Below are 25,766 nucleotides of genomic sequence, written 5' to 3'. Positions count from 1 at the left end.
CTGGGAGCCCGGGGGTGCGGGGGGCGGCGCGTTGCCTGGCGGCCGCGGGGCCGCTGTGCGTCCGCTCCGCGTAGCGCCCTATGGAGAAGGGCCAGCGGAACGCCATCGTATTTAACGCTTCCAAAGGGGAGGCCTTCACTCCGGCCAGCAGCTACAAGGCCTGGAGGAAGAGGCTCCGAGGGAACTGGAAGATCTTGAGGTGAGGGGCGGCTCTGGAGGCGGTTCGGTACCAGTTGTGGGTCTGCCACGGGGCCTTGTGATGGTGCTTTGTATCTGACAGGTTGGAACTGCTGGAGATTAACTTCATTTGAGTGTTGTCAACTCTAAACCAAAGCAAAAGGATGTGAAGGGTCTGAAGGGATTTGCTTCGTGTTTATTTATCAGTTCTTAGGAGTAATATTGTGGGTCAGGGCAAGAATATCGTGTTTTTCTGTTAATACCATGTCTTTCTGTTAATACCATGTCTTTTTGTTAATACCATGTCTTTCTGTTGTCTGTTTGTAGCTTAAAGGATGAGATCACGTCTGAGAAGCTCTTTGGGGTGAAGCTGTGGATCACAGCTGGACCAAGAGAAAAGTTCAGTGCTACTGAGGTAAGAAACCAGCACCTGTTTGCAATGGGCTGCTTTAAGGTTTGCTTAATGCAGAATAGGAAATAATAGTGTAGATGACTTGTTTACAAGGGTGGATAGTGATAGGATAAAGGGGAATGGCTTAAACTGAGACAGGGGAGGTTTAGGTTGGATCTTAGGAGGAAGTTTTTCACCCAGAGGGTGGTGATGCACTGGAACAGGTTGCCCAAAGAGGCTGTGGATGCCCCATCCCTGCAGGCATTCAAGGCCAGGCTGGATGTGGTTCTGGGCAGCCTGGGCTGCTGGTTGGTGACCCTGCACATAACGGGGTTGGAACTGGATGATCATTGTGGTCCTTTTCAACCCAGGCCATTCTGTGATCCTTGCTGTCTTACTGTTGGCTTCTGTCACTTACGGCTGTTTTCTTTCTGGATCTTTGTCTTTTAGTTTTCAGTTCTGAAGAAATTCCTGGAGGATGGTGGAGCCATCCTGGTGATGTTAAGAGAAGGTGGAGAGTCCAGATCTGGCACAAACATCAACTTTTTGTTAGAAGAATATGGGATCGTTTTCAACAACGGTAACGGGGCTCACTGATAGCTTTTATTCTCTCATTTTCCACAGAACCTAAGAGCAGTTTGGTCTGTAGGGTATGATCATACCCTGCATCATTGTGCATCAACACTATTGATCATCCTCATGCTTTAGGAGACGTATTTAAAACTTGGCTAAGAATTCATCATCTTTCTCAATCTGAGAGCATGCTGAAGACATGGGGATGTGGTTATTTCTCATGTTTTTGTTTTGTGAATATATTGCTGCTCTATACTATTGTTTCCTTCAGGACATAAAGACTGATAGATGCTCTTTTGGGAGCCACTTGCCAGCTTTGAAGTGTTAGAAAGAAACATTCAATGCAGCCCTTAGCTAAACTCATTTGAATTGCTGTATTTTGCATAATGATCAGTGAAGATATGAATTTCCTCTTATTTCCTTTTCTTACCCAAGATGCTGTTGTACGAAATGTATATTACAAGTACTACCACCCAAAAGAAGCACTCATCTCTGATGGAGTTTTGAACAGGTAAGTATTTTGGCTGTACACATCTTTACAATAAGCTCTTTTAGCCCGTAGTGTTTTCAGTAGGCTTTTGCTTTCATTATGTTGTAGGGGAGTCAGTGAAGCTGCAAGAAAAACAGTGCTTGAGACAAGTGAAGATGGGAATGGCCATGACTCACAGTAAGTGCTTTCCTTTGGGGCAGCTGGTGTGAAAAGCTTTGACCTCACATTCAGTTGATAGGCTCCATAGGCAGGAATTTATTTAGCTTATGTTGAGCTTTTCTGATGTATATATGTCAGTCAGCATCTTGCTTCCCAAGGCTTTAGCTGAAAGAAGGCTGTTTAGTGACTTTTGATTGCAAGTAAAGAGCAGGAATACGAAATGTTGAGGGGAATTATTGCTTTCTTGACCAGATTTTTTCTTTTCTTTGGTCCCTTCTCTGTATGTTTGAGTTTGATTGAATAGCATAAATACATGAGTGGTCTGGTTGTAAAGAGAAGAGAACCCTACTTCTTTCTTAAGAGTTCTAGTCTAGAGTGAGGTAAATGTGTTCTGATATTTAACTTTCTGTCTGTGTATGCCATTTTATCCTGTAGAGGAGTGAAAAGACATTGAGAATAATACAGCTTTTCCACAAAGAAATGTAAATGATTTTAATTTTCTCTTGCTGCTTGTTTGTGGGCTAGTACAGTAAATGTGTGGGTGATTATGAGGAAGATCATGAGTGTAAGAATATTTAATGGCATCTTAAGGAATCTCTATTTTCTGCAGAGCTCTCACTTTTGTGTATCCATTTGGTGCCACACTGAATGTGATGAGACCAGCAGTGGCTGTTCTGTCAACAGGATCTGTTTGCTTCCCTCTCAACCGACCTGTTCTTGCGTTCTATCAGCACGAGGTATGATTCTGCATGAAGCAAACCATGTAGTTTGACCATTTAATGAGATTGTTATCTTAGTTAATACAGGATTAAGAGTAGATGTCTGTTATCTGTACAGCTTTCTTAGGTGTATTGGAAAAAAACTACTAGTAGTGGATGGGTACAAAGAATTAATGTTGTTAGTGAACATAGCTACATTAACATGCACTTTACTGTGTACATAACTTTCTAACACTGTTGTGTTTTTTTCTTTTATATAAGATAAAATATAAAAGATAAGATAAGATAAAAAGGGGTTTTTAATTTATTTTTTTACTAAAGATATCTGTCTTCATTCCCCCACATTGTATCTGAAATGCACCCTGTAAATCAAAGACAGTACAGCAGTGTGAGTGAACTTACAAGTACACTGTATTCTAATACTATCATGTGAAATCAAATAGATGGCATCATTTTTCCTGTCCAGCTTGCAGAAATTGTAGACAAAAAGATAGAAGATGAAGCCAGAAACAGAGATTCTTTCTCAGGCAGAGCAGAGAAACGAACCAGAAGGAGAACAGAATTTATTGAAGCAAAGAAGAGATACAGTAAAGAACAGCAACAAAAGTTGAAGGAGTGGAAAGTAAGAGCAGGGGATGCTGCCTAGTTGTGCTGTTTGGAATGAAACATTTAGAATTCAAGTTCAGCTTTTGTTTGTAAAACATGGAGTGAGAAATAGCAGAAATTTGTTAGAAAAACTAGAGCTCTATTTGAGCTCGAGTAACTCCAGTGTCATTGCAGTAGTCTTAATGGTTATGTTATGCCATGAGTATGCCAAGACCAGTATTTTACTAAATTTATGGGCCTGCAGAGCATGTGCTTTCATAAAGAATGCTGAGCTCCTGTGAGCTTTCCATGTTTGAAACTGCCTGTGATGCTTATTCCAACATCTCTTGTGTGTTAAATTACTTTGTAATTAGATGCCATTAACAATTGCCTCTAAAACTGCAACTAGGAATGTTTTCTTGTTATACTGTATTCTTTCTCGATAGAGTCAAGGTGGAAAGATAGCAGCACTGGGATCTTGCCACATGTTCAGTGATCAATATTTAGATAAAGAAGAAAATGGTAAGATCATGGTAAGTTAAAGTATGCGTATGTTTTCTTCACAGAATTATAAAGGAATTCAAGCCTAATAGCTTCCTCTTGGCCAAGAAAGCTATGAAACTGATTCAGTGTGGAGTCTTAACCACAGCAGAGATATGGGGGACTTTGTCACAGAACAAAGTTCTTAACAATACAGTCTTTTCTCTCTAGATTTTCTTTGATTTATTACCCATTTTACTTCTTTTTGTGCTGTACATGATTAGATTTAATATAAATGAACTTGGGCCTTCCTCATTTTAATAACGTTTTCCCCTTTTTTAGGATGTACTTTTCCAGTGGCTCACAACATCAGATATTCATTTAAACCAGATGGATATGGAAGACCCCGAGGTAAGAGATGCTTCACAAGGCAGTAAAAAATAGAGTGGTCCAGCAATGCTAGTTTTGCCAAACCATAATTTAGTGAAGAATGGCCAACAGCTAAATGAGTGCTGTTGTTGTTACAGCCCCTTTATTCTGGATAGGAGTTGAAGAATTCCTAGACAGACTAGGAGAGAAAATTGAGAATAAAAAGTGTATCTATTTTCGACTTGGATTGGTGCTTGTTCATAAGGCTTGCTGTGGAAAAGCCTTTCTCAGTTTGGTTTTTTGAGATTTGTAGCTGTTCAAACGTTTGTACTTCAGCTCTGAGCCTTCAGTCAAGAGAAATGTGTGAAGCAAAGGCAGATTTTATCTGGTTAAGGATCAGCCTTTGTGTCAGTTTTAGTTATGCATATATATTTTTAACTGGCACATGTAAATATTACTTTTTATTTAGAAATACACATGACAAAATTGTATACTCTGTGTATATGAAAAGAACAAGTCTTGTGCAGTTGAGTGTTAAGCTGCCTTTTAATTTTAACTAGAACTAACAAATTCAGATACAGTGTCTATGCAGCAAGCAGCTGAGAGCAGACTGCAGTTTTCTGGTGTAGTAAGCTGCACTGCAAAGGGTCATGCCTGGTGGAGGGTGAAGTGATTATTTCTAGATGACATCAGGAGAGGTGGAAACTACTAAGAGATTGTAATTGACTTGGTCTTTTTAATAATGTGCATGTCTGTGTGTTTGTTCAGATCTCAGACTATACCTTGCTCCCAGATACAGCTGCACTATCTGAACAACTGCGAGTCTGCCTGCAAGAAGGAGATGAGAACCCAAGAGACTTCACAAAGCTGTTTGATACATCCCTGTATCAGCTGGACACAACCGCCCTCCCTTCGGTTATCAAGTCAGCAGTTGTGAATTTATCTATTTATTTATTAATGTGCTACGTTACTTTTTTTTATACATTTTCTGCTTGTGTTTATTGTGTCCACTTAGCAGAAGAGACCGAACTGTGTGCCACATTCTGAATATGGGTATACCAGAGCTCTCGGTGTGATAGTGAGGTCCTGCTTAGCAGGTTTTCTCTTTGCTATGAATTTTGCTGTAGTTTTTTACATTCCTTTTTTTTTTTTTACTTTTTCTCTCAGTTGTTGACTCATGGAACTAATGCTTTCTGTAGAACTGCATGCAGGGATGTTGGTGCTTTCTGGAAGGATAACTGAGAGATGGTTGTGTTTCCACTCGTGTATTACTACTTGGCATTTACTGAAGCTCTGTTTCTTTCATCTTTATGTTTCCCATCAATTCTCTGCCTTAAGATTTATCTGCTGCTCGGTTTCATCACTTTTCTATCACTGGCAGCTTTGCCCCATGTATCTTACACTACTCAGATCATCTATGAATGTGCTGAATAACAGCAGGCTTGACTCAGATCTCATAAAGCTCCACTCCTTTGTGGACATCTTCATCTTCCTCTGTATTTCATTTATTTTCACTAGATGGGAACTCATATTGGAACGTCCCTTCTGATCCCATAGCAAATAATTTTTTACATGGCTTTTGGTAGGGACTTTCTGAAAAACCTTGAAATCCCTGGTCAGCTCTTTTTGAACTGGGTCACGTTTTCCTTGTGTGCGTCCATCCCTTTAAAAGTTGTTTGAATAATTGAGAGACGTGACTTCCTTCTATTCTATCATTTTACATGTCCATTTATCATTGTCTCCTCTGCCATAACATCAGTTTGTTTGCTTTAGAAGTCATTTATTATGAACACACATTTCTCTGGGTTCCTTTGAAAAATAGATGTCCAATTTTTTGTGCTGTTACTTTCTGCATAATGTTGACTTTGGCATCTTTGTGGAAAAATAACTTGTATTCTTCTATCTTTTTTACTGCAGAGCTTATGAACAGTTGAATGTGAAGCATGAACCTCTCCAGCTCATTCAGCCTCAATTTGAGACTCCACTACCTGCCTTGCAGCCAGCTGTAAGTAACACTGCTGATACAGGACCTGGAGAGTCTTTGTTGTACATGGACACACCGTGCATAGTTTCTATGTATCTTTCAAGAGGAAAAGGGAGAGGAATTCTGAGCTTGCAATACATTTGACTCAGAAGAATCACAGAATCACAGAAGGAGCTCTTATTTACACTTGTTGGAGTTAACACTCCAACTTTAACACTTTTACAAAAAGGCTAATTAAGCACAGCCTAAAACTGTTGTCTTTGGAGACTTTTGAAGTATAAGGAAAATACTTGTCAATAAAACATGCTAATTCTCTTCAAGGTTTTTCCACCTGCTTTCAGAGAGTTGCCTCCTCCTCCTCTGGAGCTGTTTGACTTGGATGAAACATTTTCCTCTGAGAAAGCTCGTCTTGCAGAGATTACAAACAAGTGTAAGCAGAGCAAACATTTTTCACATCTGTATATGCAAGTTTTTATAAGAAAAGAGGTGTTTTTCTTTAGCTTGGTTTTAATTTATGAAGATTGACTGTGGTAATCCTGGGCCAAGTGTGCTTCAAGCCTTGGGAGCTGGTTCATGACTTAGAGCCCTTGAAACATCAGTTAGCAGCAGTGCACCTTCCTCTTCCTTTCCCTATCTTTACTTTTCCAAATGGGCTTTTGATTTGCAAGGCCTGCTGTTATTTTAGAGAGTTGTTGGCCTTCCTTTCAGTTCTTTTGGGGAATGGTTTTTGAAGTCAGCAGTTCAATATCTAGTACTGACTGTTGGTCAGTGCCTGTTAAGAATATTCTAAACACACCTTAAGTTTAAGCAAGATGAGAAAGTACTGGCTGTAGGAGTACATCATGGATAGTTCTCTGAACCTATTTGTAGACTTCCCAGGATACCAGAAATGAATTGGTGGTATGTTTTTGGCCAGCTGGTACAGGTATGTGTGATGCTCACCTGCCTCTTTCCTTGGGATGCTTGTTTAGGTACTGATGATGACCTGGAGTTTTATGTACGAAAGTGTGGCGATATCCTAGGAGTAACAAGTAAACTTCCAAAGGAGAAGCAGGATGCCAAACATATTCTGGAGCACATCTTCTTCCAAGTGGTTGAATTTAAGAAACTCAATCAGGTATTTTTAATAAGAGTTACAGGTGAATTGTTAATAGCATCAGCACTAGGATGATACATCTTTGTAGCAGCTGCTCATGTCCCAGGCAGGAGGTACAGCAATGTGTTAAGGCACTTGATGTACAATAAAATAAACCACTGGTGTTTGATACAGAATACCTATTATGGTATAGATTGTGTAGTGCTCAATTTATTAAGTCTCCCATTTATTTTAACTGGGGGATTGATACCTGTAAGTGTCGTTTGAGTAACTTCAATCATTTACAAGCACAGCATGTAAAAGCAATGTGCCCTCAGGGGTGTTCCCATGCTTGCTAATGCTACAGTGTAGATGTGAAACCAGCATTGCTACTCACAAGGAGTGTTGTGTTCAGATTTACAGTAAAGAAGTACTTTGTGCTTAGTAGCTCTGTTTGGCAGATCAGCTGTTTTTAATAACAAGTATCTCAGTCTAGTTAAAGTCAAAATCTGACACTAGTTATGTTATACAAATGATAGTATATAATCTATAGAGTTAAATGATTTATTCTGTTTGTGTTTCCTTTCCTCTTTCCTAAGGAACACGATACTGACACAAGTGAAGCTGGATTCCAGAATGATAACTGAGCCCTGGCTTTCCCCTGATGGAAGATGGACCTATTGAAAATGTACTTAGCAATTTCTCTTCAACCTTTGTGTTCAGTTCAATGATTGAGACTGAGTATTTCACTGACTGTGTGGATCAGTTACACATAGTGATTGGGATAATTAATGCCTTCTGAGGGAAGTGTTTGTATTTTCCAGATAACTTCCTATTTTTCTATTTTATTGAAACTGTAATTTTGTTTTATATATATATATATATATGTATATCTTATGCTAAGAAAATGTAAGTTTGCTCCTTTCTTGCTCTGGTATTTTTCTTCTTGTAAGACTTACTGTGGGCCCTTTTGGCATACATTTAGTCCTTAATTGCACTATGAGAAAGATCATTATTTTAGTTGGTGAACTGGAGTAAGAAAATACAGCAATAAATATAGGAGATGCTGAAAATACATTGCTGTATCACCACAAGGCATCTCCTTTTTGGATCTCTGCAATAATGAACCAAGGCGAGGGGGGTTTGTAACTGTAGGAACAGAAGGTTTCTTTCCTGGGAGGGGAAGAGATGAATTCAAATAGTAGGAAAGGCTGATACTGTGCAGGAAACTCAGGGAGACATTCAAGTAGGTATTGCACAGAAATGGAAACACATGGAATTCATCATCCATTAAATACTGAAGCTCGATGCACAGTGAAAATACAGCCATGGGTATAAGCAGCGTGAGGAACAGATTTGTCACAATCATTGCTGCTGTGTGTCATTTTTAACAACACTTTGAGATTGCACTTTGATATCCAAAGAGTTCTGTGTTTCATCAGGCACCTGGACTGTAAAACTTGATTTTTCCCCCACTCAAGCATTCTATAAGGCCTTCGTGACACCTGTGCCTTATCTTTATCCTCCATGTTATTCAATGTAAAAGCTGCTTCTTTTCCAAAAGGTTTGTCTTACCTTCCCCCCCCCCCCCTCAAAATAAACCCCATTTTACATTGTTTCATGTTTAGGATGCTTTCCTAAGGCTGGTTTCCCAATGTACCTACCAAGGTACTAACCAGCTGAGACGTGCCAATATAATACTGGCAGAAAGGGTTATACTTTACAGACAATCCTTTACCATTAGCAGCATGTTTCAGAGTTTTCATTTCTTCCTCTTCAATAACAGGGTTGTGCTTTTCACTCACAGCAGCACTTCTCCGGATTTACATAATAAGCCTTATCTTCCCCCCACACTATCAATACCAGTCAGTCAACCAACACAGACTACAGCTGAACCAAACAACTGCGTGACCTTCTTGTTAATTATAGATGTGGTCTGTACTGTTCTTTGGTGTTTAGACTGCAAACTGTAAATACATTCTCTTTGTGTCCCTTTTTGGAGTTGTTTTTGTCACCTGTTCCTGATGCTGTAACATGATTTTTAGAAACAAGTCATCTGAGCAGATAGAGAATACAAGCTGCTCCCTGTTTGCTGTTTGTCTCTTGTGCCACACTGACAGCTGAAGTAAAAGAACAGCTTTTTTTCTTCACTGAATGGAGGTTGTTTTGGCCTGAATGCTCACTGTGAAATGTGTGCAGAGGCAATAGCTGCCTTCTGTCTTTCCATACTCTCCCTTTGGCCCTCAGGAAGCGTTTAAGCTCTTATTCTATGAACTGCTTCAGTTGGGGGAAATAAAATATAAGCTTCATGACTCACAGATGCTTGAAGGAGTTTGATCCAATGAAGGCTTTCAATAAGTGAAGCTCACCAATCACAGAATGACCTGGGTTGGAAGGGACCTCAAGGATCATGTAGTTCCAACCCATGGGAATGTAGGTACCCAGCCGGGTTAACCCTGGGCTCAACAGGTGCTGCTGTTGACAAAACCGGGTACAAGTTACTCTCCCCTTTTACTCTCATGTAGTATTTTACCACTTCTTTCATACCTGAAAGATGAGGAGAAGCAGTAGTGCTTCATCAGCAACCTGTAAACGCCCTGAAAGTTGGTGTTAGCGATATTTAGAGATAAAAGAGTGGAAACATGAGGTGGGAAGAGCAGCAGCTGCAGGGGCTCGGAGCTCACAGCTGGCAGCCCCAGGCCGCGCTCTGCCTGTGCTTCTCCTCGCGTGCCAGAAGAGGGATCCCGAGCCCCAACCCGGCACATACCCGCGGGCCAGGCCGCCGCCCGGCTCTGACAACAGGGCCGACAAGGGCACGATGCGGCGCTTCTTCCCGCAAAGCCAACGGGGCCGCGGAGCAGGTAACGCCGCGGGGCGGGCGGCAGCGGGGCCGGGCCGGCCATCTTGGGGCGGGGTGGCGCTGGGCCGGGCCGAGGGATTTCGCGCTCCGTCAGAACGAGCCCAAGGGGGTGGAGGGCGCCGAGCGAGGCCCGGCCTGCGGAAAGGAGCGGAGGAGGAAGTTTAAAGCTTTATTACCTTAATACAAAAGACAGCAGTAGGATATAGGAGCGGGGAGCTGGGCTGGAGGCTGTGGGTTGCAGCTCGTAGGGCTCTGCCATCAGCTTCTCACCGCAGTCACCTCCCGCTGAAGAGAAAGATTTCACCGTGTTACCCCACAGCAGCACGGCCACAAAGCTGAGAGCACTCTGTTCTTTGGTATGGAGGTGATCGGAGACACCACAGTCAGTGCTGAGAGTCATCACGGGGCCTGAGAGCCAGGCTCCATATCACCCAGCTGGGCCTCAGGGAGCAGAGCCACGTCCCTCCTGGGCCAGCATACAGGGAGCACTACAGGGGTGCCCAGCAGCGACGTGTCCAGCTTGGAGCACCCCAGCAAGCTCACGTCGAGGGGCAGGCTGGCATCCAGAGGGGGCTTGATGTCTGAGATCTCCCACCTGAATGCTGGGGGCTTCCCAGGGGACAGCAGGTCACTCAGCAGCTCCGTGCTGTGGGACAGCGCTCTCTCTTTGAGGCGCTTCCCAGCTTTGCACGGTGTGGAGGTGTTCCTTGATGTTACATGCAACAAGGAGCCAGGCCCTGCAGGCAGCTCACAGGGCACAGCTGACAGGTTGAGGATGGCAGGGCTGGAAGGGCTCCTGCAGAAGGAGAGGAAGCTGAGGTCTGAGGAGCCCAGGCCAGCCCTCACTCCACTGCCCATGGGCTGTGCCACCATACACACAGGGCTGCCCCTCGTGGTGTCCACATCTGCCAGCAGCTCCCAGGTACTCTGCTTCGGGGCACTACTGGAGTCCAAGTAGTAGCTGTACACAGGAGAGAAGTGGGTATGTCCAGAGGCACCGGCCACAAATCCATTGTCCAGCAGGTCCTTAATGGTCAGGGTGCTGTGCTGCTGAGAGGACGGCATGGCGCAGGGCTGGCGAAACCAGGAGTCCCTGTTGGAACACGCAGTTTAAGGGCAGCCCTTCAGATCCAGGCAGGGCACCCTCCCCACCCCATTTCCTAACGGGACACAGGGCCCAAACCACAGCACCAAGGAATGATTTTTCAGGCCCCTTGCTGAGTATGGGGCAAGGCAGCACCCCTAGGTTTGAGCTCACTCAACCTGCATAGTGCTGCTCTTAGCTTTGTGTATGAGGGGCCTCGAAGCATCTCTGCTGCAGGGGACACTGAGGTGGCCATCAGAAAGGCTCTATCTCCATTCCTGAGGTCAGGAGAGCATTTATCCCAGGTGGAGCCGGGCTACATCCCAATAGGGGTAGCATAGAGCTCTTAAAGACACAGCTATACCAGGGTGACCTGGGGACACTACAGCATCCTAAATTACATCATACCTAAATCACATAATATCTATATCACATCATGTGGAGCTTCAAGAGCCACAGCAGAAAGCTCCCTAGATTACTTAGGACAGTTATATGATCATCCCAAAGGGAAACATCCTTAAATGAAACCTTAAATAGCATCTATACAGAGAAATACCTGGGCAATAAGACAAGCACTACTTGCCGTTAGCTCCTACAGAGGCTTCTTTCAGGATCGCAGCTCTTCCTTTAACTAGCGCTGCTCAGAGCGCTTTTATAGTGCTGGGGATTAATTAACGGGCTAATTCTCTCATTAAAATCACTTGGGAGGGGGGAGGGCTGCAAGTTAGTTGGGTTAATTCTGTTAGTCCGGCATTAGGGCGGTGATGGCTCATTCTGGTGCTGCCCCGCACTGTGGTGGCCGCACTCAGGCGGGAGGGCGCCCTCCCGCGCGCGCGTCTTTGTGCGGTGCTGACTTTGTGCGCATGCGCGGCCCGGCCCCGCGCGGGGTGGGGGGCAGCCGTTGGCGCGAGATAGGAAAGTGCCGCCGCCGCCGCCCGGCCCCGCCGCCATGGCGCGCCGCAACCGAGGGTGAGTGCAGCCCCCCGGGGTGCGGATGGTTCCGTGTCTTCTCAATGGGGGGGAGGCTGTGGTCTATGGGGTCCTGCGGTTTCGGTGTCCCTGAGTGGTGTGGATGGATGGGGTAGCAGAGCCCGGCCCGCCGCCCGCCTCTTCGTGATGCCTTCAGGCTGGGCCCGGTGGCTGAGAGCGGTCCCGGCCTTGTGGGAGCTTCACTGTGTGCTGCTTTGGTGCCCTCTGTGCCCCAGCAGTAACGAATAGGGCTGGGGGAGCTGTATGGAGGGGGGTGGCGCGGGGCCTGGGCTCACGGAGCCCTCACTGATGGGCTGGAACCAAAGGATTGTCCTTTCTCTGTGTTAATGTGGGGTTGGCCCGCACACGGAGGGGTCCTGGAGGTCAGGGCTCTGCAGGCCGGGTGTGTGGGGGGAGTGCTGTGCTTTGCCCAGAGGAGGCAATAACGCTCTGCTTGTTGCTCTGCAGTGAGGATCAGGATGAGCTACACTGCCAGGACACCGACTCGGATGTGCCCGAGCAGCGGGATGGCAGGTGCAAGGTCAAGTGGACGCAGGAGGAGGTGAGTGAGGGCCGGGCAGCCACTGCTCATAGGGCTATTGGTAGAGTTTGGGTAGGCCTTTAGTGTGAGCACCTTATCCTGCTCCTTGCCTGCTGCCACAACACCCACTCACAGTGTCTCATTGCTGGGGAAGGCCCTTTGTCTGTTTTGCTGAGGCCTTGATGAGAGGAAGGTCAGGTGAGTTTGAAGCCTGGGGAGCAAAGAGCTCTGACTACTTCAGCACCTGGGCCTACAGCAAGCTATCAGCTGCCTGCAGCAGTTGCTAGAGGGTGGCAGAGGCCTGGAGCTGATTCATGCAGTGCACATGCCCTCTTCTGAAGTCAATGTGGACAGGGCTGGGACCTTTAGGATTGTGGCAAAGAGCCTGAAATGAGTTGGCGTTTTTTCTGCATTTCTTCTGGTCCCTTCATAGTCTTTTTATTTTGTGAAAAACTACAAAACATTTCATTTTCCTTGAGCTCTGAATATGGAGTAAGAGTGGCCTTTGGGCAGAGATCAAAATCTTGGGCTTGTGTTGGGCAGGGAGGTTGTTTCTTACCTTTGTTTGCCCACCCACAAGATCTTTCATTTCCTTGCCCTCAGGCAAGGAAGCCCTGTAGTGTAGGGTTTGTGAGAGAAGTGCTGTAGAACTATCAGTGTAGAAAGGCAGCGGGCTGCCTGGTTAGTGGTGATGTACTTAAAACAGTTGGTCTCTTTGGCCAGGCAAAGGCAGTATGAGAGCTGGGAGATAGGCTGCCTGGTCAGGGACATACTGGGGCTGGATAAGCAGGTAGCTCTGACTGCATAGTTTGAACTAAACTCAGTGTGGGCCTGTATGTGACCACAGCAACTGGGTTTGTATTGTACTCTGCTCTCATGCACACACCAGGAACTTGCCCTAGTACAGAGCTCTCAACCAAATGTGTTCCCACTGGCTTCTGTGCACTGGGACACTGATAAAGAACTTAAGTATCCTCTTCCTTGTAATGCAGACATAAAAAGCTCAAGGATTAATAAATATCTGAATATCTAACATATCTTGATGTTGTTGCTTCCAGAGTGATGACTGTGACATATTTTGCTCAGTGTATGTGAAAGTGGATGTCTTTGTTCCTTGCAGGATGAGCAGCTGAAGATGTTAGTAAGACATTATGGACAGAATGACTGGAAGTTCCTGGCCAGTCACTTTCCTGTAAGTGCCCCTTTGCCTGGTTGGGAATTGTAGTGTTGTTTGCATGCTGTTTCTTGTGCTCAGGGCACTGGCTGTCTCCTTGCAACACCTTGGCACTTTGTTCTGTGGCTGCTACTGTTGAACAAATTTAGTGCTCCTCTAGGGCAGGATGACACATCCTTCTTGCTTAGAGGGTGTGAGTTTATTGGGAGCTGGAGTGAGACATTGGGATTCCAGTCCTTGTATTCTATACCCAGTACCCTGTACTATATCCATAGCATGCATTCTCTGTGCATCTGTAGTTTTTCCTTGTTGCAGACTGTGTGTGTGAGGACTGCTGTGTTTCTACAGGGGTTTTTGGAGCCTCCAGTCTAATGTATATCTGCTCTGATTCCTTTCCCCAGAACCGCAGTGACCAGCAGTGTCAGTACCGGTGGCTGAGGGTGTTGAATCCAGACTTGGTTAAGGGCCCTTGGACCAAAGAGGAAGACCAAAAGGTAAGTCAGGCAAGGACAGGGTCTGAGCGTTGGACTTTGACCCTCTGTCAACAAAGTGGAGGTGTCGGACCTAGACAGCTTTCTATCTGTGTTACATCAAACACTTCCTGAGGAAGCTTATAACGATGCCCTTCTACCTTCTTACAGCAGAGCAGTTGCCTCCTACTTTCCCCTCTTTATGTCCTGTCTGCCAGCCAACCTAGTCCTGATACCCACTGCCATCATGGCCAAGCCAGACTCCAGCTTTTTGAAGCTGGATAGTTTTGCACTGCAAACTCTCCAGATCCTTGAATGTGGGTATCTGTGGCCCATTTGTCTGCCCTAGGCAGTCAGTCTGCAATAGGAGTGTTAGTTATGGACCCTGTGAGCAAGATCTGTGGTGCACCTGCTACCTGCACTTTTCAGCTAAGCACTGCTGGAGAGGGTAAAAGTGCTCTTTTGGAGTCATCTGGCCTCCTCTCTGAGATATTGGCAGGATAAACACTGCGAGCAGCATGTTATGTTACATTGCTTTGTTGCATGGATTTATTTCAGGCCAGCCAGAAAAGATTCCCTACCTGGAAGCATTTGCACTGAGCTTTAGGCCAACGTGTAAAGGCCCTAGGTGAAGAGGAAATTGCCAAGCAGATGGCTTTTAAGTGAATTTTGCTCATTTTTGCTTTGTGCTTGCACCACGTGTTGTGGCATTAGTGGGGCATGAAACTGCAGGTTGTGTCCTCTCCAGGGGCTGTACCCTCTGCTAAAGGATGGCTGTGCCATGCTGTCCCAGCAGGCAGTAATATAGGCACGGTGAAAGCTCTTTTCATGCAGCCAGGTTCTTGGGAAGAGAGGAAGGCAGAGGAGCCTTGGAGCACATGGTACCTGGTGCTTTGCTCTAACTTGTTCCTCACTGCATCTGCCTGTCTCTGTCCTAGTCTTATGTGAGCCATCATCTACATCCATAGGTGTCAAGTGGTAAAATGGCTGCATGAAAACTGCCTCTTCCAGGCTTTTGGTTGTATTGTTGCTCACGGAAATGTTTTTCACCTGTTGCTGACAGTGTCATGTGTCAGTGCTGGGACCCTCCAGTGTTTTTGACTTATTGGATCCTTCTTTGTCTTCTTGTACCCGGTCCCAACAAAGGTGAAATGCAAAGCAACACCTGTATTGATTGTCTCATTTCCTGATTTCCTTCCTGTTTTCTTCCAAGGTAATTGAACTGGTTAAAAAATATGGCACCAAACAATGGACTCTGATAGCCAAGCACCTGAAAGGACGCTTAGGGAAGCAGTGCCGGGAACGCTGGCATAACCACTTGAATCCTGAGGTTAAGAAATCCTCGTGGACAGAGGAGGAGGATCGCATCATTTTTGAGGCCCACAAGGTTCTGGGGAATCGCTGGGCTGAGATTGCCAAACTGCTGCCTGGGAGGTAGGATGGATGTCTTTGCTCACTGGTACCTTCAGAGCTGGGTGGCTTGTGGAGATCATGTGTTGGTCTCACAGGATGAGGCTGGGGAGCTCACAGGAATTGTTAGCTGTGCTTTAAGGCTGCTGATAATAATAACTTATTGTTTTCTTTTGCTTTCTCTGCAGGACTGACAATGCTGTGAAGAATCACTGGAACTCCACCATCAAGCGCAAAGTGGATACAGGAGGATTCCTCAATGAAACAAAGGAGTCCCAGCCACTGTACTTGCTAGTGGAAGTGGATGACAATGAGAGCCAAAGTGGAACAAGAGCTGGGAGCCAGGTACTGCACAAGTATGTGGGCTGTTGGGTCCATCTCTGCTCTGCTAACGTGCATCAGAGCTGGTCAGTCACCCTGCTACTGCCTCTAATGCTGTCTTTGCATTAACTCAGTTAAATAGTCCTCTTAATTTGTATGGGCTCCTTCAGGTGGTGTATGGGACAGAGCATTGAAGGAGAACAGGGATGTAGGATGGTCCAAATGGCTGTTAGGAAAGTTGTTAATGGGAATGGTTTTAAACTAAGACAGGGGAGGTTTAGGTTGGATATTAGGAGGAAGTTTTTCACCCAGGGGGTGGTGATGCACTGGAACAGGTTGCCCAAGGAGGCTGTGGAGGCATTCAAGGCCAGGCTGGATGTGACTCTGGGCAGCCTGGTCTGGTGGTTGATGACCCTGCATGCGGTAGGGGAGTTAAAACTGGATGATCATTGTGGTCCTTTTTAACCCAGGCCATTCTGTGATTCCATGAAAGCGGGAGGAACGGGGTGGGCCCAAGGATCTGTGCTTGTGGCCTTGGATTTGATCTTGTTCACTTGGTTTCTGCTAATGGCTGCACTTTCTTTCTTGTCTGTTTGAAGACCATTGTGCCAAACTGGCCGGTTGATATCTCTGAAATAAAGGAAGAGGATGTCAGCGATGAGGAGGTGACGGGTTTGCAGGAGTTACCCTCAGAGCTGCCAGCTGCCGACCTGGCTGAGCACAACGGGGAAGGAACCTCAGATGATGTGGTGCCTGAGGATGCCTCAGCATCTGTTGCATCTCCGTACAAGTGGGTCGTCGAAGCTGCCAATTATTTGTGTCCTACATCTGTCCCAGCATTAAATGAAGCTCTGGACATGATTGAATCTGTAAGTAACACACCTTTGCTCCGCCAGCTAGTGGAGTGAGACTTATAGGACCTGATTTCCACCACTGTTCTGTTGAGTGAGCTCGCTGGGTCACCTTGCTTATCACCACAGGTATCCTGAGGAAAGTTGTATGGATTCCTTTAGTTTAGCCTCCAGATTAATTCATTTTCAGGACACTTTGCAGCCAATAAAGGGAAATATCTTTGCAACCTGGTTTATGAGCTGATTATCTGTGAAATATTCACACCTGTAAAGAAGGACTTTGTGCCCAAGGCTTAATGGCCAATTTGTGCATTCTTAGAGGCCTGTTTGAATGGTACTTGTATTGATGGGGTTGAGCTGTGAATGGCTCTGGCTATTTTTCATCTGTTTACAGCAACCTGCTTTACAGAATAGCCCTGTGCCCACCCATTTTGGTGTGACCAAGTTTGGCAACAGTCACCTTTTTCATACTCTGTCCCTGGCCACTTCTGTTTTGCCCCCTGTGTGTATTGCAGCTGTGTGTTGCAGCTGTGCACTGTGAACTGAACTGGGAAACCAACCCAGCGTAAAGAGAAAAAACTGCCCTATGCATGAACAGCTTTCAGCTGGATCAGGTTTGTGGTCTGGTTCTCAACTGTGCTGACTGCAAAGGACAGAGAGCTTCAGTTATTCTGTAACCAGGCTCCTTGCAAAAAGCAGCGCAGTCTTGCACACCTGCTTTTTTCACCTCCCAGCTAACCTCTCTGTTTACACCAGCCAGCTGCCCAGCTTTCTTTCCTGGGCTGGTTCTGATGGCTTCTCTTGTACGCAGGACCCAGATGGATGGTGTGACCTGACCCAATTTGACCTGCCTGAGGAACCCTCTGCAGGCAGCAGCAGCAGTAGTAACAGCCCAGTGCGGCAAACGCCCAGCAAACCAACTCCATCCCTACCCAACGTGACTGAGTACCGCCTGGATGGCGACACCATCTCCGATCTGAGCAAGAGCAGCAAGGGGGAACTCATCCCCATTTCACCACATGCGGAGGTGAGCTTTGGCACGCCGCCCTCTGTGCTGAAGAGGCAGAAGAAGAGGAAAATCTCCCTATCCCCTGTCACGGAGAATGCCCCCAGCACCAGCCTCTCCTTCCTTGACTCCTGCAACAGCATGACGCCTAAGAGCACCCCTGTCAAGACACTGCCCTTCTCTCCATCTCAGGTACAGAACAGTGGCGCTGGCCAGCCTGGGCTCCTCCGCTTGGGTTTGTCTGTGAACTAGTAAGCAATGTCAATGCTTTGCCTTAATACTGTAATCTCATCATCTCTGCCATCTTTGTATTTCTCCTCTCTTGTATTAGGCAGTTCCAGTGCATAGGTTATGCATGTGTTTCTGGTAAAACAGGGTGCAGTGTTTGATTCTGACGCTGCTTGTCTTCAGTGCTGCTCTTTCTGCGAGAGCAGCAGACTGTGATTCCCTCAGCTGGAGTGCTTGCAGCACAGGCCAAGCCCAGTTACCCTGTATGATGGATAAGGCCAAGTGCCTGCTATGAGGAGGGAGCACTGCTGTGCAGATCTGCACCTGCCTACTGCAGGAGAGAGCACAGTGCTTCCTTGTCCAGGGTGCTGTGTGTGGGCATTACTGGCAGGGGATAGCAGTGCTGTGACAGTGCATGTTGCTTTTCTTCCTTATTTTTAGCACTGTCATCTGTGTGGACAGCATCTGCTGGTGCACATCTGTGAGTTGATGGCACAGGGATGTACTCATGGGCCTTGTCTTTGTTACAAAGTAAGCTTAGGACTTTCCCATCTTTACTATGACTGTGGTAGCATCCATACCTGGTCTCACAACAAATGCCTTACTGCAGTGCTATGGCATTCAGACCTCTTGATTCCTATCTTGACACAGTGAAGTTCTGTCAGTAAGACAGGATAAATCCTGCTGCGCTTCTGTGCCATCTAGCAAAACTTCTACAGCTTCTCTGTCATTCACACACTGCCCCCCTGTGCCACTAGCTGAACCTTCCAGGACTTTATATTTCTGGTGTTTCTGCTGTCCTCGGTGGAACGTGGTAGAGCACCATAGGGCAGTGATACCCAGATTCAAATCAACCTTGAATACGAGGCCATCAAGAACTGGGGAATTAAAGTGAGACCTGAATAGTACAGTTCTGCAATGAGAAGCTGAGATGCCTGGAATTAATCTGAGAACATAGGAAGCTCCATATGAGTATGAGGAAAATATTTTCTCTATGAAACATGCTGCCCATAGGAGTTGTAGACTCTCCTTCAAAATCTGTCTGGGTGCTTTCTTGTGTAATCTACTGTAAAGAACCCACTTTAGCCGCTGGACACCATGTTGGGAAGTTTGAGACTGACTGTTTTCCTCTTTCTTACCTATGTTACGCAGTTCTTAAACTTTTGGACCAAACAGGATACACTAGAACTGGAGAACCCATCTCTTACCTCCACACCTGTGTGCAGTCAGAAGGTGATTGTCACCACCCCTCTGCACAGGGACAAGACTCCTCTGCTCCAGAAAAACTCAGCGTAAGTCCTGTATTTCTTCTTTCCCATCCCAACCTGAGCATTGTCCTTTTTCACACAGGAGTTTGATTCAAGACAAACAAACGTTCCCCATTGCTGGCACTACTGAGAGTGACAAGGCAGGCTGGGGAATTTCCTTAAATCAATGTGGCACTCAAAGACAGCTCCTCTGTGAGCTGCAGGGAACAAGTGTCCCATCTGGCTGGGACCTCAGCCAAATGACTGCTGTTGTGCTCAGCTGTGTGGTCAGCTGCTGCCTTCTGTGCGCGTCTTTGGGAAGCATTGCCATGCTGTGAGCCCTCTGCCAGCTGCGAAGAGATTTGGTCTTTTCAACAAGGGCTGTTCAGGTCCCCTTCCCTTTAGCTCTGCACCCTCTGAACTGTGGGACAGTCCAGGGCAATGATCTTGAGGCACCATCCCAGCCCAGTGAGAGAGGGTGTCCTGCCCAGGGAGTGTTCTGCTGGCTGGCCTGTCTCTGCATGTCACTATACTGTTGCAGCACAGTTTGTGGAGGTGCTGGCTGTGCTAGCAAAACTGGTGTGGGCCCAGGGCAGCAACCACATCCCATTGGTGTGAACTGGCTTGGATGCTCCAAGTGTAATTGCACCAGGATTTCCACTGGTCACAAAGCTCTGGCTGGCCATGAGGAACTCTGCTAGCAGAAGCACTGCAAAGTAGCGCTGGCCTGCAGGGATCTGTCATGCCAGTATTGCAGGTGTTGTACAACTTTCTGATAAGGGTGCTTGGTAGCTGGCAGAGTGGAGAAGCATAGCTGGTATTTCTAAGATATTTTCCTTACTGAAGGTTCCTTGGTAGCCTTTGGCCCTTCATACGTCCCAGGAATGCCCCAGCCAGACATATGGCTTCTGCAGTCACCATGTGAGACTCTGCGGGTGGTTTGTGTAGTGTGAGTGGAAGGATGGGGTTTGCTTTGTGATTTACAGCATATCTGATTCTTAGTTTTTTTTTACTTCTCTACCGCCAGGTTTGTCACACCAGATCAGAAATATGTGGTGGACAATACTCCACACACCCCAACACCTTTCAAAAATGCCCTGGAAAAATATGGACCAATTAGGCCTTTGGTACGTACTGGACAGGTCTGTTGCTTGCTGATGGCTTTGCATGGGGTAGATTGCAGCAGAGCTGTGAGCCAGCCATTATTTGAGTAGCAACATGGTTCAGTTTTGGTAATGCTGGGCTGAGATAAGGGGGATGGAGACCTTGTCATACCAAGTGTGTCATGGTAAGTAGCTACAGGACTTCTAGCTCCTTGGCAAAGGAGCAAAGAAAAAACTCCAAACCCAAAACAGCTTTTGAATATGGCCTCAGTGCTTGGTTATTTGTGACCTTGAGGGAAAGCAAGGAAACATTACATCCCTAAATCTCTAACGAGGACTTAATATGGGGGGATAGCAGTGTCAAGTATACTGTGCCTTCAGTACACAATGGCACATCTGGGGTTCAGCTGGTAAGAGTCTCCCTTGCCTGGAGATCCTGTCAATCTGTCAAGCTAACAGAAATACATCTTTTCCTGCTGGGAAGTAAATAATTTGTAATGTTTGTCTTCCCACTGTTAGCTCCTGTGGGTTACCCTGGCCCCATTATCCACTGAGGGAATTCTAAGTCTGCCTGATGTACAAACTGTGACAGTCTTGTGCTCTTTCTCCTTCCTTGCATCAGCCCCAGACTCCTCACCTGGAAGAAGACTTGAAAGAGGTGCTCCGAAGTGAAGCTGGCATTGAACTTATTATTGAGGATGATGTGAAGCCTGAGAAACAGAAAAGGAAACAAGGGGTGAAGTGGTTTCGCTTTCAGTATCTGTTTTTGGGCTGCCCTGTGCTGTTGAGAGCTGCTTTTGCTGGCTCTGTTCATCCTACTATTTATGCCAAAAAGTTTTTCAGTGTGTTGTTGTTGCCTTTTAGTGAGTGAATCTGCTTGTATGCCTGAGGCCTGCTTAAAATACTGCCAGCTGTGGCCTGGTTTATGCAGAACTCAGGGCTGTGCCAAGAGATGCTGTCTCCCTAACATGCAAGGAAAGACTTAGGGCAGTCCTCAAACATTTGTGGCAAGTTGGGCTCCACGGGCCCAAAAGTCTCTTGGCTCTGTATGCCCAGGTGATGTGATGTTCCCCTCCTGCTGGAAGGAGTTTCCCCTTCTAAATCAGTGTCTCTTAGTGCCAGTGTGGGGAACACTAGACGCTGCTGTGCCCTGTGGTGGGGAAGGAGGCAATGTGTCTTTTTGAGGTGCTAGTGCAATGCAGATACAGGGGGGTTTGTGGGCTTGGAATGCACCCTTGGCCCTTAAGATGGGAATTCACTGAGTTGATTCATACTCACACTTGTATTTGTGTTCACCAGTTGCGTAGGAGTCCCATTAAGAAGGTCCGGAAGTCACTGGCGCTGGATATCGTGGATGAAGATATGACACAAAATATGCCAGCCCTCCCCAAAACTATCTGTTTCAAAAGAACCCAGGTGAGGAGTGCTGCAGTCAGAGCAGGGGTAGAACTGACTGTAGCAGGGCTGAGAGGCAAACTTAGCTGCTGAGATGTGTGTTGTGCTAGCACCACTACTGCTTTCATTTTCTGTCTTTAGCAAGTATGGGACCTTTAGCCCTTCAAAACAGCAGAAATAGGTTTTGTTTTAACACTAGCAATCAAGGGCTGTGGGATCCAGAGTTCAAGAATGGTGTAGGGGTTGTAGGTTGAGTCACGGACTGAAGATTAAAGGCTCTGGATGAACAGAAATTCTTGTGAAAAAGCTGCCTGCAGAAGGAGTTGTGAATTCCTTTGTGGTTTGACTTACTACCCAGCTGCTTTTCTACCTGTGGGATGGGGAGGAGCCTTATGTGTTCCCATCCTTAGAGGTTTCCTTGGCTGGCTGCAGGGGTGAGAAGGGGTCTTCTTCATCTCAGAAGACAAAGGCTGTGTTCTGGCAGTTACTTATTTCTTATCTTATAGCTATATGTTCTTTTTCTTTGCAAGGCTGTTTTGGTTAGTAAGATCTCCAAAGAAATCTAGTGCAAAGCAGTGTTGACTTTGCCACTTACGACTGCCTTATAATGTGTGGATGAATTGCTGGGATTTGTTAGTTGACCTTTTGGCCATGACAAGTATCAGCACTGTTAGTGCAAATCAACTTTTTTCTTTATATAATTTTCTTCCGTTTTGCAGCCTTTGAATTTCCTGTCAAGATCCTTGAACCTTTCCTCCTCAAACAGGAAGAATGACTCTGGTTTGCTCAACAGAGCCTTTGTGCAAGTGCAGTCAGAGAAAATGTCCTACAGGAAAATGCCAAGCCATTTCAGACCTCCAGCACCGGTAAGCCCTGCAGCTGCTCCCTTCCATCAGCAGGTCAGCTTATAGTGCTGCCCCTGTTCTTCAGGAGGAGAATTATGGTGGTGAGTTCAAGAGGAACATAGTATGCTCCTGTGTGGATATCTGTATGCTGTCAGAGCTGTCTTGGTACCCAGGTTTGGAGATGCTGAACTAGCAGTGTCATTACTGCAGCTCCCTCCACTTTCTTTGCAAACCTGCCCTTCTGCTGGAACTCAAATCCCCATGGCTCATCAGAGCTGTGGCCTGCACCCAGGGCCCTGGATTTCTTCCTGGGAATCTGTGTCCTGTCTCAGCCCATCAAGGGATTTAGACTAACCCAGCACTGAAGTAAACTACTTTTTCAGGAATCACTCCTTGGATGGACAGCAGTAGGTTAATCTTTTTTGTTTCTCTGACTGTAACAACTCTACAAGGCACAATATAAGTACCAAAAAGGCATTTCTCACCCCTTTGAGGGATATTTCTAGGTTGTGGTAAAATCTGTGTGCCACAGACAGCATGGGCTGCCTTTGTCCTGCCATTTACCTGAACAGTGGCATTACTGAGCTCCAGCACATGATGTTTACTTGTCTTTCAAGCATAACTCATAACATGTGCTGAGATTGGTGCTTTTAAGGGCTGTTGACCTTAGAGTTATTTAACCTTTGGGACATAAAAGGTTGTGTTCTTTGTAAACTCTTCACCAGTTGATGTAGTTTCAGACGGTAGTGCATTAAAAGAATTGGATCCCTGCTTCATTTGGTGGGGTGCCTTGGAGAAGGGTATGGTTTTTGCAGGTGTTTGTCTGGGCTGAGTCGTGGAAACTCTCTGGTAGGATGGAAATACACGTTTTCCTTGGTGAGGAGTGAAACCACAGCTGGGGGCAAGCACAGAGATGTTTTCAGATGTTAGGAAGGGCCCAGGTGCAGTCTTCACAGTGCAGCCTTGGCTCTGTCTTCAGATAAACAGAGCATCTGTCTCTGGATTAGAGCTGTCTGTTGTGAAAGCTCTTTCTGACAAATAAGTACTTTCCTGCCAGTGTAATTCCTTCCCCTTCTCAAAATAGACCCCACTTAAACACTTCAATTTCTCCTCCTGTCCTAGGTAGAGCTGTATTGCTCTGAGTGCTAATAGATCCATATAAATAAAGCTCTGGAAGTGACTTGAGGGTGGCAGTAAGGCAGCTTGTGTGATGACAGAGTACAGGTGTTCTGAGAAATCCCATTGCCCAAAGACAGCAGAGCTGCCTGTGGTGTTGCTGGGTTCTTGGGATTTGTTGTACCAGACTTGCGCTGCCAACAGTGGCAGCTATAGATTAAGAAACCTCACTTAGCTGTGAGCTGAACCTAAATTATCCCCAAAACCATGCTGTGTCTGCACGGGGCATTGCTGTTAGCAAATACCGCTCATCAAACTCCAGTTCTTTGCCCTACACATAAACGGTTACTTCCAGTTGAGGGCAGTATATATTGTTTTGCTGCATTTATCAGAGGTTATGCAGAGGGTTTTCCTAGCATAGCAAAGCATGTCATGGGGGCTCTTGCTTTACACAGTGACTGAAGCACAGCTGATTTTTATTTTCCAGCTCTTCCTGTGCTGTGTGAGGCCTTGTTGAAGCTACAGGCACCAAATTGCTACTAAGGATGGATGGTCTTTCTGACCAATCCAACCCTTCAAGGTCTGGGGCTGAGCAGCTTCCATAGGAGTTGAGCTGGTTGGCAATAAACCTGGAAGCTGCTGGTGAATTCCTTTCATCCCTCCAGGCTCTGTTCAGCCCAGTGAAGCTTAGTGGGCTTGTTCTCTGGGCTTTTGGTCCCAAGACAAGGGGGAAAGCCCTAAAGAAGTCTATGAGTGGTTCTGCAATGGGAAACTGCTGAACATAACCCCTCAAGCTTGAGGTTTTTATTTTTCCTGGGGAGCAGATAGTTTTTATTTATGCACGTTGTTTTAAAACAGTATGTCAACATTGTGTTTGTCTCACTAACCCTCAGCACCCTCCTTTCCCTGGACTGTGTTGTACATATTCTTTCTTTTCCCTTCATAGATGACCAGGGCTTGGAAAGCGGTGGCCTGTGGTGGAACCCGAGACCAACTCTTCATGCAGGAGAAAGCACGACAGTTCTTGGGCATGCTGAAACAAAGTCACACATCAAGGACCTTAATCTTATCGTGAAGGATTGTTCTGCTCTTTTTATTTTATGTTTTACATCTTGTTATAAAAGAAGAGGAGGGAACTACGAAGTTGGAGGGGTGGAAAAAATCCTCTGCAAGGCCGTAGCGTGTAGGGGTGAATTTTTTCCTTCTATTCCCAGGTTAGATCTGTATTGTAATAAATTGAGTTAACTGCTGGCTATAATGTCGGATACAAGTTCTGGAATCCCTGTGGAAAGGTAAATGAGGGATGGGTGGAGAACTGACAGCAAGAGCACTCAGCAAGACCTGGGCTCCACAAGCATAGGAAGCTGATTCACCTTCAAGCAGCACGCGTATCATGCATTGGAAACAGACTTTGAAGGCTGTTGGATTTCATGCTGGCTGTTCTGGTTCCTTGGGAATGGCTCTTGTTAAGGTTCCCATGTGTCTCCTCATCTGGCTTTCTGCAGGGGATGGTGGCTCCTCCTTGCTTCTAGGATGAAGATGATGTGCTGTCATGGGCGATGTGCTTTGGGTTGATTTGCATTTGGAGCTGGCCAACCCTGTGTGGCTGTTTGTACTGCCATTGCTGCACAATGGGAGCAGCGGGTGCTTCTTCCCAGGGACTTGCTCCCTCTGGAAATAAACAATGGTGCTAACAACACCCTGTTGTTCAGTCTTGCTTTGACTCTGCCTGGGGCCTCACAATGTGCAGAGGGGAGGCAGTGCTGTGTAGGGGTGTCAAGAAGCAGCAGAGCATGCTGTGGACTGCAGCATTTCTGAGGCAGGTCAGAGTGGCTGCAGCCTTATTGGAGAGCTGCTGGGAGCCTCTGGCCTTGAGGAGCCTCTGCAGTGCAGACCTCAGCTTCTGGATCAGTGTTCCTTGTGTGGAGGAGGCTGATCAGCTGAACAGAGTGCTCAGCTATTAAAATAACTGGTGGGGATTAACAGTTAAGCATGGGCCCGGACTGGACCAAAGGCTAATGCTGTTTTTTGTAGGTTATGTTTGAGATACACTGAAGTTAAATAATGAGCACAAGGGCACGTGGTGTGATACAGAGGTAAGAAAGACAGGATAGCTCACCAGGAAACGTGTTTTCATGTGGAAT

At 46.2% G+C, this 25,766-nt stretch overlaps 3 protein-coding genes across 7 annotated transcripts; 2 read left to right on the top strand and 1 right to left on the bottom strand.

Moving 5' to 3' along the window:
* The first annotated feature begins 18 nt into the window (after positions 1 to 18).
* On the top strand, positions 19 to 8,999 carry IFT52 (intraflagellar transport 52). Of its 4 annotated transcripts, none has more exons than XR_014935925.1 (14): positions 19 to 199; positions 505 to 592; positions 1,019 to 1,148; positions 1,577 to 1,652; positions 1,740 to 1,808; positions 2,401 to 2,527; positions 2,976 to 3,131; positions 3,541 to 3,616; positions 3,917 to 3,985; positions 4,712 to 4,866; positions 5,861 to 5,948; positions 6,249 to 6,357; positions 6,899 to 7,044; positions 7,602 to 8,999. XR_014935925.1 is itself a non-coding variant. In XM_015881411.3 (14 exons), the coding sequence occupies exons 1-14, from the start codon at positions 81 to 83 to the stop codon at positions 7,647 to 7,649; spliced, it is 1,467 nt and encodes a 488-aa protein (XP_015736897.2). In that variant the 5' UTR covers positions 19 to 80; the 3' UTR covers positions 7,650 to 8,999. The 4 variants fall into 4 exon arrangements, 2 of the variants coding, with proteins under 2 accessions (XP_015736897.2, XP_015736899.2); XM_015881411.3 differs by having other exon boundaries at positions 3,541 to 3,627; XR_014935926.1 differs by lacking the exon at positions 2,976 to 3,131.
* Positions 9,000 to 9,748: 749 nt separating this feature from the next.
* On the top strand, positions 9,749 to 25,321 carry MYBL2 (MYB proto-oncogene like 2). 2 transcript variants are annotated; one of them, XM_015881410.2, is made up of 14 exons: positions 9,749 to 9,863; positions 12,384 to 12,477; positions 13,577 to 13,648; positions 14,032 to 14,124; positions 15,314 to 15,534; positions 15,699 to 15,855; positions 16,431 to 16,700; positions 17,494 to 17,880; positions 19,069 to 19,208; positions 20,191 to 20,290; positions 20,889 to 21,002; positions 21,566 to 21,682; positions 22,381 to 22,527; positions 24,569 to 25,321. In XM_015881410.2, exons 3-14 carry the CDS (start codon positions 13,592 to 13,594, stop codon positions 24,695 to 24,697), a joined length of 1,932 nt encoding a protein of 643 aa, XP_015736896.1. In that variant the 5' UTR covers positions 9,749 to 9,863; positions 12,384 to 12,477; positions 13,577 to 13,591; the 3' UTR covers positions 24,698 to 25,321. The 2 variants fall into 2 exon arrangements, with proteins under 2 accessions (XP_015736896.1, XP_015736895.1); XM_015881409.3 differs by lacking the exon at positions 9,749 to 9,863 and adding an exon at positions 11,836 to 11,915.
* LOC107322882 (uncharacterized) lies at positions 10,018 to 11,737 on the bottom strand. The gene has a single exon (XM_085520201.1). The coding sequence runs from the start codon at positions 10,925 to 10,927 to the stop codon at positions 10,262 to 10,264; it is 666 nt and encodes a 221-aa protein (XP_085376327.1). The 5' UTR covers positions 10,928 to 11,737; the 3' UTR covers positions 10,018 to 10,261.
* Positions 25,322 to 25,766: the final 445 nt, after the last annotated feature.

This window comes from Coturnix japonica, chromosome 19, assembly GCF_054131305.1.
Source record: "Coturnix japonica strain WE chromosome 19, WE-NBRP24, whole genome shotgun sequence".
NCBI lineage: Eukaryota > Metazoa > Chordata > Aves > Galliformes > Phasianidae > Coturnix > Coturnix japonica.
The sequence above is the reverse complement of the archived record's forward strand: the minus strand, read 5'-3'. Positions and strand labels throughout refer to the sequence as shown.

Excerpts from the sequence above, each read along its gene's own strand:
- LOC107322882 (XM_085520201.1), bottom strand. The coding sequence starts at position 10,927 with ATGCCGTCCTCTCAGCAGCACAGCACCCTGACCATTAAGGACCTGCTG.
- MYBL2 (XM_015881409.3), top strand. The coding sequence starts at position 11,896 with ATGGCGCGCCGCAACCGAGG. Across the intron at positions 15,856-16,430 it reads GAACAAGAGCTGGGAGCCAG|ACCATTGTGCCAAACTGGCC; the intron begins GTACTGCACAAG and ends GTCTGTTTGAAG. Across the intron at positions 16,701-17,493 it reads CTCTGGACATGATTGAATCT|GACCCAGATGGATGGTGTGA; the intron begins GTAAGTAACACA and ends TCTTGTACGCAG.
- IFT52 (XM_015881411.3), top strand. The coding sequence starts at position 81 with ATGGAGAAGGGCCAGCGGAACGCCATCGTATTTAACGCTTCCAAAGGG. Across the intron at positions 593-1,018 it reads AAAAGTTCAGTGCTACTGAG|TTTTCAGTTCTGAAGAAATT; the intron begins GTAAGAAACCAG and ends TTTGTCTTTTAG. Across the intron at positions 7,045-7,601 it reads AATTTAAGAAACTCAATCAG|GAACACGATACTGACACAAG; the intron begins GTATTTTTAATA and ends CTCTTTCCTAAG.